Source organism: Ipomoea nil, unplaced genomic scaffold (assembly GCF_001879475.1).
Source record: "Ipomoea nil cultivar Tokyo-kokei standard unplaced genomic scaffold, Asagao_1.1 scaffold2761, whole genome shotgun sequence".
NCBI lineage: Eukaryota > Viridiplantae > Streptophyta > Magnoliopsida > Solanales > Convolvulaceae > Ipomoea > Ipomoea nil.
This window is the reverse complement of record NW_017619189.1, coordinates 2,035,874-2,053,329: the sequence shown is the minus strand read 5'-3', so window position 1 is coordinate 2,053,329 and position 17,456 is coordinate 2,035,874. Positions and strand designations below refer to the sequence as shown.

Sequence of the window (17,456 nt, the reverse complement as noted above, 5' to 3'; positions counted from 1 at the left end):
CTCGAATACGATGGTTGATTTTACCAATTGTCCCTTAACTCATCGAATGATCTTTCTTATCACCCGGTCTTGATAATACACAAGAGGCAGACCCTTCCATCATTTGGTCTTTGCAGCCTCTCTATCTTGAAAGTTTTCACTCTTCGAATCTTCGTCTTCATAGTCTTTGTCTCCGATTACACTTCGTCTAGAGTTGTTGGGAGATAACCCCTCGGTTAATCTCGACTCATTGTACTGTCCTTCAAAGAGTTAACCACCCGGGTTACTCTAGGATTTGATATTGAGACTGTCTCCTCGAGTGTTTGTTCAGATGTTACATTATAGCCACTCGGGTAACCATTCGGTTGAGCAGACCAACTAAGTCTAAGGAATAAAAAAGAATTGGGGGGGGGGGGGGGGGTTCTAAACTCCTAAGTTCGGTGTCATCAAAATCTATTACAATGTGTTCCTAAGAGTCTTCTTGCGTAACAACTTTTGTCCATTTTCCTCAGAGTAAGCGCGAATTTGAAAAAGAACATGCAACATTCGTCCTTTCTTCATCAACGACTTGGATAAAACCAGGTGTCTTCATCATAAAAGCTTCTCAAACTCAACTGATTTGCTTTGAGAACACCCGCTCATGAAATTCCTTAGGACATTTCTAACAGTCTAATGCCCAGTTGGTCACTTTCCGTTGATCCACTTCTGCTTGAACTACTTTGCTGATCCGCTATTCGCTGGTCCATTGTCTTCAACTCTGTTGATTTACTGTATATGTAGCTTTGACAATATCAAGCTGGTAAACTAAGCTGATCAGTTTGAACACACTCAAGCTGATACTACAACAAAATCCTAAGTTTTTGGCCTAGGCGCGTTTGAAGTTTGTAGTGTTTCAAAATAAACTACGGGCTTTTAATATTTTTTTTTCTTTTTTTATCGTTATTAATTTACAAAAATGACACCATTTATGCTTCTTTAATCAAAACTCTAATATCTAAATTTTTTCTAAACACTCTTCTCCTCCTAGTTCTTTACCGTACGTGTAGTTTTTCTAAACATTCGTTTCCTCTCAGTTCTTTACTGTACGTATTCATCAAGGTAGGAGACAAGCAACACTCATCACCTTTGCGTTGTAATCATCCAAGTTAATCAAGCTCCATTTTTTTTTATTTAATTAGAGTAATATATGCCGCCTGATGATCTTCAAGATTTTAGTGGTATTATCACTGGCAAAGAAAATTTGAATATATAAATGTATAAAATGTCCTTTTATGTCTTTTTACACTTATCATCTCATTCAACAGCTAATTTTACCAAACACCTTAATTCCAATCAATTAACTTATTAACTACTAACTTTTTCGCTTCAGCTACTAGTTTTTAAACTTTTCATCTAAATGTGCCAAATAGAGCCTAGTTTCATAAGAGTTGAGTGGTTGACCAAAAAATAACGCCACCTATAAAAATGAAGCGGCATGTTTTTACCAAAGTCATTTCGAGAATCCGCCAAACAAAAACAAATTTGTTCTAATTCAATTCCATGCTTCCACACTACAACCCTCAAGTTTGGCAACTGAACTCAAACTAAGTCGCCCTTTCACTCAGAATTAGATTCATTAGAAATTTGTGTTATTCATGTTATACATGAATATACAATTATCGGTGATAAGACATGATTTTGGTTAAATAAGTACTCCGGTTGTAAAACCAATAATGATATATGCATGCATTCTTCCCTTGCATGAATATTGCATTGTGTCCTAATGAATATTGTGTCCTCGTACTACAACATCCGCAATTATCGCATTTTTCCGTGATGGTCCGACAAACCATTGTAGGGTCAATAACACACATAAATCATACTTCCTTTGTCCATTTTTATCCGTTCAATTTACTATTCATTGATCAAACCAACTCTTTATTCTTTGTTTATTTTCTTTAATATTTTTTACTTATTTTTAAATTTAATTTTTTTTTGTGTGTTTAATAGTACTTTTAATGTAGTTTCTAAATATATAAATTTTGTATACTAATACTAAAATTAATATTAAGAAAAATTGAATAAAATATAACTTCAGTCAAACCTCATTAATCGAATCAGACAAATAAAATGGAACAAACAGAGTAATATTTTCCGCATGCAAAACGTAGGACATCGATCAACTGTTATTGGCAACGTACTTGGAAACTTCGATCAATTGTTATTGGCAGTGCGCATCCTTGCTCTGATGGCCGGGGTGAATAGTTATGCCATGGATCCGGGCCCACCTTGCGAGGTGGACCCGTGTTAAAATACACAATTTATATATTAAATATTCACAATTTACATACTGAATATTCACAATTTAAATTGTGAAGATTCAGTATGTAAATTGTGAACATTTAGTATGTAAAATTGTGAACATTTAGTATATAAAAATTGTGAGCATTCATTATGTAAATTGTGAACATTTAATATATAAATTGCGTATTTTTAGACCCACGTCCACGTTGCAAGTGGACCCGGTCCACAAAATAATTTTTCGCATTTTGATGTATGCTTCTCCTTTGGCAGGCATGTTTAGTAGTGTATTCTAACTATTTCGTGCCTGCCCGATAATACTTACACGTTTATAGTATACAAATCCGCCAGGAATTTGTTAGGAATGGTTGTTTAAATATTTTTGAAGATACTAAATATTTTGTATAAACAAATTAGTACCCCATATTTATATGTAATTTTCTTTATCTAGAAAATTTTGTAAAAAAAAAAAAAAAAACTTAGTAAGGCCACTAGTATAAGAAAAAAATATAAAAATTTGACTTTCCGCTACTTTTTTTTTAAAAAAATGACAGTGTATGATTGAAAAAAAAAAAAGAAGAAGTGTGATGAATCTCAGCGATGCACTATATGCTTACTTCCCAATGGGTCACTCATCCTGTGATGTTGTAAGTCAAACACGCATAACCACAGAATTATTCGGCTATCTGGTTGTTGTAATGAATCTAGATTGGTATTTTGGTGAAAAGTCATTTGTGTTTTGGCAAGGGAAAAAGTCATTGGTTTAGGATTCTAGGGATGATGATGAATGGCAACCTGGGGGCCGGATACAAGATGTGGTTTAAAGGTGTAGAATGGAGGGCGAATTTGAGTTGCTTTAGAAGTTAACAGTGGAACAGATAATCACAACAAATTGATACATGAAACCAACTTTGTTGGTGTGAGTGACTGTGTACTCTCATCCATTAAGAGATGTCGAGAGTTCAAACTCCTCTCTTATGAAAAAATCAACCTGGTCAGCACTTTGCCCCTTAATTGGACTAGCCCGGTGCGAATAGGGATTAGTCTGAGTATGATATGAACTTATAAGTGTCCCCTACAGCTAGGGTCTGCTCAAGACACCACATGGTCAATTGCTATATCGTGCACCAAGGCACACAATGCATTGTGCGTCCTGGCCCAAAACGACGACATTTTTATAAGTTGGTGGGAGTTGACGCGACGTTCCGTCCACACAGTTTTTTTTTTTTTTTTTTTTTTTTTTTTTTTTAATTTACACTTGAGTTTAATTTATGTGTATTACTTACCATTATTTCATTCTATTGATTGGTTCTAGCTCCAAAGAACATATACATGGAGCTATGTCGACTTACATACGTCTCGTTGACTACCCCCAACTCGATCGAAGGGAGAAGAACTCACAGGCAAAAAGAGTTAGTCCTCTTCGCCGGGTTACAGAGCGAGTCAGTTAGGTCCGAAAGACTTTCTATTAATCATTTGAATTGGTAAAAGCACTGGATCTCCCATTGCTGGGAAGGGAACTAAACTATTACCAGTTGGCCCACTTAAGTAACCCCCAGATAGATCAGACAGGTATCTAGGTGATTGATCATCCCGACAGGCACTCTTCCAATCAAGAGGTGGGCATATCATAGGAAGGTTGAGCTTGATGGGAAGTAATGAAATGTCAAACTCGCAGACCCATTTTTTCATCGATAGGTAGGGTTAATTCTAAGGTTCCTTATTCCGGTTGTAAAGTGGAAGAAGCCCTTCTCCCAGCCCCACTAGCACTTGCGAAGACATCTGGTTTGTTTAGTCTGATAATGGCCAGAGAGCCTCTCGCTGTGATTAACCAATTCTTGAAGACTAATCCGTGTCTCCAGTAATAAGCAATGAGACAGTCGTTGGCCTCCTCGCCCGACTTGACCTCTATGGCTGTTCTGTGTAATGGCTTGATTCTTGATTCATTCCAGAACACGAATTTCACTCATTTGAATGAAAGAGTTTGATACCAATTCTAGCTTTCGGGCGTGAATGGAGTTAGGCCCATTTCCTAGCCTAGTTTGAAGCATAATAGCACCGTCCTAGTCCAGAACAATACTTCTCTTATGGGTTCGAGGCAAGACAAGCAGCCCGCTTCGCCTCCTCAATTGCTCAAGAAACAAGATGAAATAATGCTGATGTGGAACGTCTTCTTAGAGGCTTTGGGATTCAACCAATATAGTAAAATTGAGAGTTTATGTGTATTATGTATTATGTTAAATTATGTGTATTATGTTAGGAATTTATACGTATTCTACTATACAATTTTGTACATACGAAGCATGAAATTTTTTATTTTATATTTAATTAAAAGTTAACGATAGAAACAGTATACAACGTCGTTTTAGTCAGGACGCGCAATGCAATGTGCGCCCTGGTGCACGATATAATTTGCCCCTCGTGGTGTGACCAAAAACAAACTGATCCATGAAGCATGTACAAATGAAAGATCATATTTTACTCAAGTCAACTAGAATTGTCCAAACAAAGACAAACATTCTAATTCTATACTTCAACACGTCAAATCTTCAAGTTTGGCAGCTGAAATGAAACTCATCAAGATTCCTTTTTCTCAGAAACAAATTCATAGGAACATTGTGTTATTCATGGTCTACATGAATATATCCTAAATTTCCTATGAGACATGATTTAGCTTAGCACGTACTCCAGTTGTTAAACCAAACCAGACATTCTCCCCCATGATTATCACATTTTTGCATGTGGACTAATTAATCAGATCCAGGAGACTGCAATCAGTTCTCACAAGCAGCCCCTACTGTTACAATAAGCTCATTAACTAACCTAAGAATTAAATCAAAATTAAAGCCACATATTAATTAATCTAAAATCTAAAAAATCAAAAGAAATATTATGCATGCCACCGTTAGAAAATTATTCTCAAGTAGCGAAAACATCAAACAATTTGTTGGGCGGCAGCTCAGAGAGCCAAGTGTAGCATCTTGCCATCGAAACATGGGGATGATTGCTACGCAAGTATAAGGAAACTAAGTTGCACCTTCACTATTAGCTATAACTTTTAGAGTACGTAGGGATAAGCACTTAATCCGGACACAATTTCTATTCAATTTTCATTGTTTTTTTTTTTTGTTTTTTTTTTTTTTGTTTTTTTTTTTACTAATAGGAAGATCGATAAAGGTATTACCCTTGTAGCGAGCCTAGCCCTTTGCTAAAGTGGTTAAGACTTGAGCGATCCCTAAAACCAAACAACTACTCGGTTTTAGTCCATCCACCATCCAGGCGCAAATAATGCTGTAGAAACGTGTTCACCATGCGCATGGTGAACACATGGGTAGATCCATAATTTCTATGTTGTATATTTATAAATACCCAACAGAGCGAAAGCTAACAACATAAGTATCGGGGTGCTATGCCACATCTAAGTTTGAGAACCTAGATGCACATGCCAAAACTAACTAAACTATACTAGCATCATCCACAATTGATATTCAAATACAATCAAGGCACACAAGCCATCTAAACTAAGGCTAGAACTAACTACAGCTAAGTCCACGATCCATCTAGCGCGCTCCGAAGCTACTAGTCAGTCCTTGAAAACATATGGTGTAACAACCGTCAGCGAATGTAGTGAATATAATCATTGATGAATTTGAATGTAAAGAATTTTTATATTGGAGAAAAATAAAGACAATATAACTAATGAAATTATTTCTCTTAATTAATTTATTGATAATGAATAATTTTTTTTTTTTGAATAAAGACATTGTAGGGACAATGTAGCGAATATAATCAATTGATGAATTTGAATGTAAAGAATTTTTATATTGGAGAAAAAATAAAGACAATAGAACTAATGAAACTATTTCTCTTATTTAATTTATTGATAATGAATAATTTTTTTTTAATAAAGACATTGTAGACACATAATTCTAAATTAAAGAAATGCATATGTATTATATTTTGATGTAGCTACTCAATTATTATTTAATTTAATAAGAGTAAAATATAGTACTAATTATGTCAACTTTGATTGGGATGACCAATCAATGAGTAAGTTAATGATGAACCTACGACCTTTCTTATTGAAATCAATGAGTAAGTTAACGGTGAACTAACAGAAATTAACGGAAAATATAATATTTAACGGAAAAGTTAACGGATAATCATATAATTAAGGATAAATTAGAAAATCTCAAGGAGAAATTAATATCTGATCAATCTGAGCCATTCATTTGATTAAAAAATTTGATCTTTTCTACCCATTATAGGCCTAATATATATATATATATATATATATATATATATATATATATATATATATATATATATATATATATATATATATATATATATATATATATATATATTAGCTACATAAATTGAGGTTATGATAGTTTTTGGAGAAATGTTTCTTTTTTGTTTTTTTTTTTTTTGTTTGAAAGGATTTTTTTATTGGATGGGTATTACATATATTGGACTTTGTGATCTTCTAATTGTAATTAATGTGAATTATTGGTCATTTGAAGTTCAAAAAAAAAAAATTATTACTATTTCAATCAAAATCAAACAGGCTGGGAAAAACAAAATATTGATTTGAACATTATGCATCAAAGTAGTGTATTACACAAACATCCGATCACTATATCATGGACTATGGTGTTATTTTTAGTACATCGAATGTTCATTTTCTGAATTTTTTTTTAAATACTGAATGTTCATTTTTAGACATACTGTCAAAAAATGAACTTTTAGTATATTAAAAATAAACATTCAATATATTAAAATGAACATTTATCGGTAATTCCTATTATCCACATTACAATATAATATGGACCATAGTCCATAGTATAATTGCCACAATCATCTTGTTTCAACCCTTATTGCTGGATAAGCCATTCTGGGTGAAGCCCACTTCCATATCCACCTGCTTCTCTTCGACAATTTTGTTGGATTTGTAGTATATTGCGTACAACACTAATTGGACCAATCCGAATACAGCTCCCATACCATTTGGTACCTGAAACATTATATTTTAACAAATTTTAAATTTTCTAAAGATAAGCTACTATTTAAAGTAAAGTTTCAATAATTAAAATATGATGATGACTTTAAAGTTATTTTATGTTCATCATTACTTTTATCAAAAACATTTAATTTAGTCAATTCGTTCAACATAGGGGTCAATTTGAATAGTTACCAGAATATAGGGGTCAATATGGATAAGGGCATATATAGTCCAGCAAAGACCATTCATAAAGAAGCATAGTGAAATGGAAAACGGCATGTATTCCACGCTCTTTGTGGTGATCACCAATTTCTGCACACCAAAAAAGTAAAAAATAGAAAAAATAAATAAATAACCAAATTTAGAGTAAACTCTGATCTTAGTTTAGTTATTGTAGTGTTTTTCACTTTTAATTCAAAAGTAGTTAATGGACCATTCAATTCAAAAGTAGTTAAATTTATTCAATCTCAAGCTACCAAGTTACATGCCCGCAAAGATAGCTCAGTTGATTCCTGAGTAGTAGATTGTGACAAGAACGGAGGATCAAGTCCTGGCAGCCGCAAGGACATAAGATCAAGCCCGGCCTGTCAGCCGGAATATGGAGTTACACCTTCTTGTAGGCACCAGATACTGATGTAGTGTGCGGAATCGAGGGATTTCATCAATTGTTATACCATGGATCAGGGTTCATATTGGATTGTGAACCCTGATACAAAAATTTTGTACCTTTAGTTAACAAATTTTGTATCTACAGTTAACAGTTTCTGTACATGTAAACAAATAACTTGATAATTACTAACACATTATATGATAGCTATAGGTACAGAAACTATCAAAGTATAGAATGTGTCAACTATAGATACCGAATCTGAAGGTTATTTTTAAACTATGGTCTATAATGCAAGGTAGACCCTGATCCATGATATAATTTGTGGGATTTCATCTAATGAGTTGTTAAGTCACCATGGGCCGGGATTTTATGCCAGGGATCGTGGGATTTTGTTTTGGGCAATATAAATTATGAAAAAGGTTGGATGAAGATGAAATCCTATCAACCCGGGACATGGATCCCGGGGCTAGGGATTTTACCTTTCGTGGGCAATATAAATTATGAAAAAGGTTCATGAAGACGTACAAAATTAAATATATATGTAATTTGAAGTTACGAACCATGATTGCCAAGGGAGAAGCATACATGACAATGCAACACACCAATACAATGCTACCAACAATGGTAGACCGAAGCTTCCAAGTATGGGCAAGAGTATGGACCATAATAGCAAGAGCCGCCATGAAAACAACCTCGGCTAGGACGATGAGACCTACTTTAAACCTCTTGTTTTTGTCGGAGAAGAAGAGAAACACCAATAAGAAGACAGTATCAATGGCCATGCCTGCGCCATTAATGGTCATCAGAAAGAAGCTGTTGGGGTGTACACTGGGGGTTGCGTACAACACCCAAATGCCACAGTTGAGGAATGTGGCCAAGTAGGGTGCTGCTGAGTATTGCTCCACTGATTTTTTCTTCCATATCTTCACAATTGTGGGCCTGATCAAAATTTTATTTCAAAAAGCAAAAATTGAAACTTTAAAATTCTTTCTTGAAAAAACATTAAACTTTAAACTTAGCATTGAAAAATGAAGCTTACAAGGGTGACGAGAACAAGACCAGAGCTGTAACATTCCCTGAAAATGAACATATAAACATTTGCATGAACGTTAGATTATCGCATGCATGTGGGAGATGACAAAACAACATGAATTGTTCAGAGTTTCATAGACCTTGTGTTTGCATGTGTTGAATATATTAAAGTGATGACTTAGATCTTTTGCACAACGTGAAATTGATATGACTTTTGTTTGTGATTAGTAATAGCAAACATTTATTAATCATAACCTATTTAGATTTTTTTTTTTTTTTTGAAAATCATAACCTATTTAGATAATCGCCCTGTTTGTAAAATAGTTAGCATATCAGTCAATTTTGACTTGTTTGATCCATCACTATTAGTTGTTTCAGTCAATTTTGACTTGTTTGATCACTATTAATTATTTGACTTGGTTAAATAACCAATATGAGTGTTTGACTAATTAGTTTTTTGTAACAACTTATTTTTCTAAAACACTAAATTCAAAAAGCGGCTCAAAACAGATTTTTTTATCAGCTTTTTAAGAAAGTCATTTTGTATGTAATCAGCTATCAGCTAACAGCTAATTTACCAAACATATTTCTACAATCAGCTAATGTTATCAACTAGTCAAACTCATTAACCTAATCAGCTAACAACTAACAGCTATTTACCAAACACCCCATATGTTTCTGGTCCCTTAATTTAAATGATATATCTAGAAATAGTTAACTCTAAGCTAAGCTAACACGATATTAACTAGTTAACTCTAAAGTAATACAAAAGATCTGGAACAAGCTAAGTAGTATTTTATTTTAATAAATTATTATGATTAATCAAGATTTCTTATTGCAAAATTTGGTAAAAAATTTAGTTAGCTAAGTCTACGTGGAAGCTAAGAATATGTAATAGAGGTATATATAGAGAGAAGATATTCAAATTAAAGAAAAACAAACCAATTATGCCAACAATTGTACGAGCAGTATCCATGGAGAGCATGATTATATTAGAAGGGCAATATAATGTGTTCAAAACAAATTAAAGATAATGCAATAACAAGAAGATTAACATAAGAGATGGAGATTGGGAGATCAGAGGTGATAAATATATATGAGCGAATGAGCGATTGACTCTATTTATATGTATGCAGATGGAGAATGATCAAGATATATAATAAATAATGATTATGAACTTTATAGTGAATTGATCATAAAAAACAAAACTAAAAAGAGAAAATAAAGCAATAAATAGTGAGAATTGAAAGGGATGCGATATGAAGGAAAATCGAAAAAGTTGGGTCCGATGTTTGCATGACTAAGGTGGGGAATGTTGGTTTGGGGTACGTGTCGCACTAGTTCTAATTTGTTGGTTTGGGGTACGTGTCGCACTAGTTCTAATTTGTTGGTTTTGGGTACGTGTGCTAATTGACAAGCAGATGAGCTCGGGTAATCTTCATGGGATCCCGTGTTGCTCGGGGAGCACCACCAATATCACACCTTCTTTTCGCGATGACTGTTTCTTGTTTTTTCGGGCCAATAAACGAGAAAGTGACTGTATGCGAGGTGTCCTGGATACCTACTCAAAAGCTTCGGGCCGGCAAATAAACTTTGATAAGTCCATGGCTTGTTTTAGTGCGAATGTGGGACAGACGGTCTGAAATCAGGTGTGTGGGACTCTCGGGGTTGCAGAAGGTGACACTACTGGGAAATACCTAGGCCTACCATCTCTAGTTGGAAGAACGAAGAAACAGATCTTGGGCTTTTTGAATGACCGAATACTGGCTAAGGTGCGGAGTTGGAACGCAAAGTTCCTTTCACGGGCAGGTCGTGAGGTCTTGCTGAAGAATGTAATCCAAGCGATGTCATCTTATGCAATGATGGTCTTTCTTCTTCCCCTCGGACTGTGTAAGGAGATCGAAACCCTAGTGAATGAGTACTGGTGGACAGGGTCAGTAGGAAATGGTAAGGGCCTGAGATGGAGATCGTGGGGTGGCTTGGCAACTCCTAAATCAGCAGGCGGGATGGGCTTTCGGAAACTGCGTGAGATGAATTTGGCACTCCTTGGTAAGCAGGCTTGGAAACTAATCACCAAACCAAGTTCCCTAGTAGCAAGGGTCTATAAGGCCAGATACTATGCTAATTGTTCCTATTTTGATGCAGCTCCGGGGAGTAACTCGTCCTTTATTTGGAGGGGGCTCTTGGAGGTACAGCACATTCTGCAAGACGGGTGCAGGCGCAGTATTGGGAATGGCAACGACACAACAATAGGGAGGTTTGCATGGTTGCCAGTAGCAGAAGCGCCGTATGTCCAAACTCCACTAAGTGAAGCACTCTTTGAAACCCCGGTGTCAAGCCTTTTTAATGAACAAGGTATAGTACAGGTTGGGATGTGCCTCGCATTTTGCATATTTTTTATGCGAGGGATGCAAATCTGATTATGAACATCCCCATTTCCCTACGTAAACCACAAGACTCGTGGTACTGGTACTACGACCAGAAGGGGGATTACACAGTCAAATCATGTTATAAGCATTTGACTGGAATGTTGCATGATGAACGTCCATGGTCCTGTATCTGGAATTTGGATGTGCCACCAAAGGTTAAGCATTTTTGCTGGCAGTTGGGTTCCTCTTACTTGCCAACGAGAGATGCTTTACAGACTAAAAACATCCATTGTGCGTTGTTATGTCACATGTGCCGGGGACAACCAGAGTCTGTAGGCCATATTTTTGCTCAATGTCCGGAGGCCGTGCGCATTTGGAGCATACTAGGCATACCATCGGTTGGAGTTGTTAATGGTAACGTCACTGATTGGTTCTTTGGTTTAATTAAAGTCTTGCATGGTGAATATCTTGCTAAGTTTGTCATGGCCTGTTGGGGAATCTGGTGCAGTAAGAATGAACATGTTTGGCAAGGGGTGGTGTTTGACATGGATGTAATGCTTCACCGGGCTATAACCTTCTAGCAGAATTGGTAGCACGGGAATGTGACGCAACAGTCAGGGATCCCTTGCACTGGCGATGAGAGGTGGTCACGGCCAGCGTTAGGGAGGCTGAAGCTCAATACAGATGCAGCTCTTAACGCATCAACGAATTCAATGGGCTTGGGGTGGGTGTTGCGAGATCATAATGGCACGTTCATGGCTGCGAAGAATATGCGGGTAACAGGTAACTTCACTGTTAATGAGGCTGAAGCAGTCAGTTTACGAGAAGCTCTGAGTTGGATTAAGGATACTGGAATGGGCAATATTGATGTAGAAATGGACTCCCAAACTATTTTTTATTCCCTTACATCTTCTTCTTTTAATTCTTCATTTGGACTTTTAGTAGAGGATGTTAAAGAATTGGCATCATACATATACGATGTGCAATTCCGTTTTGTTAGACGATCTGCGAATTGTGTCGCCCACGCTGTTGCCAGGGAGGCCCTTTCTGAGTCAGGTTGTGGAGAGTGGGTAGATGCCCCTCCAATGTTCCTTGGAAACTATCTTTTACGAGATTTAATGAATTAAGTTATTGTCTTCAAAATATATATATATATATATATATATATATATATATATATATATATATATATATATATATATATATATATATATATATATATATATATATATATATATATATATATATATATATTGGTTCCAGTAAGAACAGGTCTTCCCGTGTGGTCAGTGCGGCATACACCATTAGGTATGTAAAAATGCACCATACAGTGTTCGAGAATACACCAGAATGAAATGCCAAAAAATGCACCACACAAAAAAAATGCACCACATAATGGTGTATTTTCGAACACTGTGTGGTGCATTTATGCATACCTAATGGTGTATGCCGCACTGATCGCACGGGAAGACCTGTTCTCACAGAAACCTGACCATATATATATATATATATATATATATATATATATATATATATATATATATATATATATATATATATATATATATATATGCTTTAAAATATACAAATATCTCGCAATTTTAATATATCTACTTAAATATTTTTATTTTAAATTTAAATTTTGTAATAATTTAAGGGCAAAAACGTGTGGTGTGAGACCGACTAACGGATCATTGTCTGTGAGACGGGTCGGGGTCAAGATAAAATGTAATAATTATACTAAAAAATATAATAGTAATAAGGAATAAAATGTTTATTACTTAAATGGGAAAGTGTCATACTTTTGAATAAAAATGTAATACTTTTTAGTTTTTAGATCATGATTAAAAGTATTACATTTTTTATCAAAATATTACATTTTTTTTATAACTAACAAACACTTGTCAATATTACTTATAAAGGAAAATGTAATACTTTTGATAAAAAAAAAATGTATCAAAAAAATGTAGTAATAATTTTACATCAATTGATATAAATATACTATCATTCCCATGCAGCTCTGAAATAGCCCACTTGACGTAGCTAGCTAGTCTATATATGGAGTGTTTAAGAAAATAGTTAAATAAATCTTTTAAGAATGCAATTGAGCTCTTAATTTAAAAAAAAAATCAAAAAAAAAAAAAAGAAAAAAACAAACAAACTTCATATAGCTACTTTATACTATTAAAAAAAGTTTAATTGAGTTTACATATTGTTGGGCAGAGACTTAGATAGCCCAACTCAATATCCTGCTAATGAAACATAGTGTTAATTGCTATGTATAAGGAAATAAAGTTATAGTTACTTTCTCTACTAGCTATTGATCTAACAATAATTGTACATTTTGTAGGATACAATTTTTTTTTTTTTTGAATAATTTGTAGGATACAATTAAGAAACTCAATTGCAGTGGAAGATTTATTTAACCTTTTCCTTTTTCTTTAAAAAAACAAAAGAAGAAAACTTTTTCTGTTGTGTGGATATGTATATATGGTATAGATTTATTTAATCTTTTTCTTTTTCTTTTTCTTTAAAGAGAAAAAGAAAGAAAACTTTTTTCTCTTGTGTGGATATGTATATATGGTATATATTCACAAGTGTAACAAAGAAATTGTTAATTAATAATATAATTCAAAGAATAAATTTGACAGAAAGCCATACAGCATTATAATCAAAGGTCCTGTAGTTTTCCTCTATCCACTAAACAAATAGTTCATTGGATAAAGTAATGTTAAAATTATGGGCAGTCGTCATAGTTAGGTTAAAAGAGGAACTTGCGATATAAAGGTTCAAAGTGCACTAAATTTGTTTACCCATGCATAACTCAAAATGCAACAGAAAAGTTTATAATTTTATATCTATAATCTATAATCTATAATATTGTGCAAGTGCATTTATGTTCTTCATCAGCTTCTGTGGGACTGGAATAGTATTACCCCTTCTGTCGGCTTTAATAATGATCACCTACCGCACTCACAACAACAACCATTGAATATTCATCCAGCTAGTGTGATATGTCAAGTTGACGCATCAATTTTTCAAGAGACAGGGGAAGGCTACTATGGTCGGTCATTCTTTTTGCTACCGGAAGCTTTATTGTTGCAAGACGGGGAGGGGGGGGGGGGGGGGGGGGGGGCGGCTGCTTCGTCATCTGAATGATCCGTATGCAACTGAGGCTATGGCTATCAAAGAGGGTTTGGCTTGGATGAAAACGGAGTCTTGGCGGTGCATTATTGTTGAGACGGACTACTTAAATATTTACAACTTTTTAAACTCACCAATTCACCATACCATGATCTATCCTATGCTGGTTATATTTTTGAGAGATGCCATTCTCTGATCTTGCGCACTTTGATATGGTGTCCTTTCGTTTCATTTGTCCATCAACAAATTTGTTGCCCTATACACTTGTTAGGACAATGAATTCTGATGCTTGTTCCTCTTGTTGGCAATCTTCTATTCCTTGTATCCAACACTAGCTATTTCCATTAATATATTGCCTTTGGGTTTTTCCAAAAAAAAAAAAAAAAAAGAAATGTTCTTCATCTAGTCCAACCTAACGGTCCAATGCAATCTATGATTTCCTCTTGATTTCTGGTTTATGTTGAACAAAGAGGATATATATCATATATGTCAGTTTTTTTTTTTTTTTTTAACTAATTCAAGATTATGTTCAATTGAAAGAAGGCAAGTACCTTGTGTTCAGATGGTATGTAGTGTCCTCTCCCCTGTGGGAGATTATGAGATCAAGCCTCATGGAAGTGTTGTTGACTATGTGTGCTTCATTATGTTGAGAAAGTATGTTTTGAATAGATACTACAATGTAATAAAGCTCACTTACTTTATTCATCCAGTACGTTCACATGCATTAAATTTTTTAATGGATCTAAACATGGTAATATGTTGATACGATAATGTAATAGAGTCAGTAACATTTAAAAAAAAATGTTCAATTGAAAGAAGCAAAAATGTTCAATTGAAAGAAGCTCACTTACTTTATTCATCCAGTACGTTCACATGCATTAAAATTTTTAATGGATCTAAACATGGTAATATGTTGGTTCGGGGTTGATAAGAAGTCTAGAAGGGGGTTGAATAGACTTCTTCAACAATTTTAACTTAAAACAATTTTAAATCAAAGCTTACTAGCTAACAACTCGAAAGTAAGTGATAGGCAGCGAAAGTCTTATGAAAGATTTTGTAGCGTGGTTTGGTTAAAAATATCTTGGAATGTGATTGTGTGTGTTAGACTGGTTACCCTTAGTGCGACAGGTGTCCAAATCTACCAATAACTCCAATGTGCTGCAAATGTACTATTGTCCTTTTCCGCAACGACTTTTGTCATTTTCTCCAGAAAATATTCGGGTTTGAAAAGGAAGGTGCAACATTTGTACATTGGATGAATCTCTACTGATTTGCTTAGCCTTTCCTACTGATGAAGTAACTTAAGACATTTTCTGGAAAATAGCTCCAAGGACGACCCAATTGTTCTTCTCTGCTAAAATGGTCAGCTAATCTACCTTACTAATCCACTCTGTTGGTCCGCTGTCTTCAGTTCTGCAGATTACTGTAGCGGTTGCCATCTAGTTGATACAACAAACTAGTTAACTATAAGCTGAAATACAAAAGGATCCTGAGTTTTTGTGCTAGACTATATACAAAAGAATCCTGAGTTTTTCACATAATGATTCATCCGTACTTAGCTTGATCCGTTATAGGGTCGCGTTCAGGTGCTAATAGGTGCCCAGGAGAAAAATGCGAACCAATCAGCGCGCGCCACGTGTCAGCATTCATTGAACGGGTGCACCTACTTTCACATACAAGTGCACCTACTTTCGCCTGCAAGTGCATGTAGTATTTGTCTGCATTCATTGATCGGGTGCACCTACTTTCACCTACAAGTGCACCTACTTCGCCTGCAAGTGCATGTAATTTTGCCTTAGCTTGTTAACATTCATTGATATGAGTTCAGCGGGTAGTAAAACCCCTTAAAACCACCCGCAAACATTCATGCACCTAGGTGCGACTACTTATAACTATAGGTGCGACTACTTATAACTATAGGTGCACTTAGTATTGATGCTCAGTGTAAATTTTTACTTCCACCTATAATACATTTTACATGCACTTGTAATACATTTTACTTGCACTTCGATTCAATTATTTACGAAAATGCCACCGCATTTTTTTTTAAATCAGTGTTTCTCATCCATTAGATCTGGACACGTGGACGGATAGCAGTCATTCCTATTTTGCTCCTGGGAAATCCATTCGCACGGGAGTGTTACTGGTAGTAATAATATTAGAGTAACGCAATGTAAAAGAGTGACAATAGTTGTATTGCCAAGTGTTTTAGTACAAAATAGTCCGCGTGTCCTCCCAAGTTGAGGGGAGCATCTACTTATACCAGGGTGCTAACGGTAACAACATGGGACATAAATGGGAAGCTAAGCCTTTAATTCTCTCTCATCAATGGTGGCATCAATGGTGGCTTCAATGGTAATAAAGGTGACACTTGTTGGAATTCTGTCCGTTGGAGTTCTGTCCGTTGGGTTTCCATGTGGTACCGGGTCAAATATGGCGCCGAGTCAGATGCCCACTTATAATCCGGGTCGGGTACCAGCCCTATTATCCTGTCATTAGTCCCCCCTACTCCTGAGTCTACGTATGTGTTTGAGTTGACTAGGGAGTAAGACTGAATTTGCTTGATATCGTGCAGAATCCCGGTTGATCCTGAATATGTGATTTTATTTTACAAATCACATATGATTTTATTTTATTTTTTATGCTGGCCGAGACGAGATTCGACCCTTTCTTTTTTTTTTTTTTTTTTTTTTTTTTTTTTTTGTATGCTGGCCGAGACAGGCTGCGGCCTAGGCTGGCCGAGGTGCGTGCCTCCGGCCGGTCGCGGCCGAGGCGTCGCCTCGACCGATCGTGGCCGAGGCGTCGCCTCGACCGCTCGTGGCCGAGGCGTCGCCTCGACCGATTGTGGCCGAAGTATGCACCTCAGCCGCTCGTGGCCGAGGCGTGCACCTCGGCCGATCGTGGCCGAGGCGGGCTCCTGCCTATTGTTTTTTTGGTTTTTTTTTTTTTTGAAGGCCGAGACGGGTTTCGGCCGGCCGAGACGTGCGCCTCGGCCGAACTGTGGCCGAGGCGTGCACCTTGGCCACTTTCTGGCCGA

At 35.8% G+C, this 17,456-nt stretch overlaps 1 protein-coding gene across 3 annotated transcripts in view; it reads right to left on the bottom strand.

Moving 5' to 3' along the window:
• Positions 1 to 7,033: 7,033 nt before the first annotated feature.
• Positions 7,034 to 17,456, bottom strand: part of LOC109157185 (bidirectional sugar transporter SWEET4-like) — a 28,731-nt gene continuing 18,308 nt past the window's right edge. Inside the window, exons 1-5 of one of the 3 annotated variants that reach the window (XM_019305118.1) lie at positions 9,849 to 10,021; positions 8,914 to 8,950; positions 8,435 to 8,813; positions 7,507 to 7,576; positions 7,038 to 7,276 (exon numbers count right to left, since the gene is read on the bottom strand). In XM_019305118.1, coding sequence (XP_019160663.1) covers positions 7,137 to 7,276; positions 7,507 to 7,576; positions 8,435 to 8,813; positions 8,914 to 8,950; positions 9,849 to 9,891 — 669 coding nt within the window. In that variant the 5' untranslated portion in view covers positions 9,892 to 10,021 and the 3' untranslated portion in view covers positions 7,038 to 7,136. Of the gene's footprint in view, positions 7,277 to 7,456; positions 7,577 to 8,434; positions 8,814 to 8,913; positions 8,951 to 9,848; positions 10,022 to 17,456 lie in introns of those variants that run through there. The other 2 variants (XM_019305116.1, XM_019305117.1) reach the window with 2 other exon arrangements.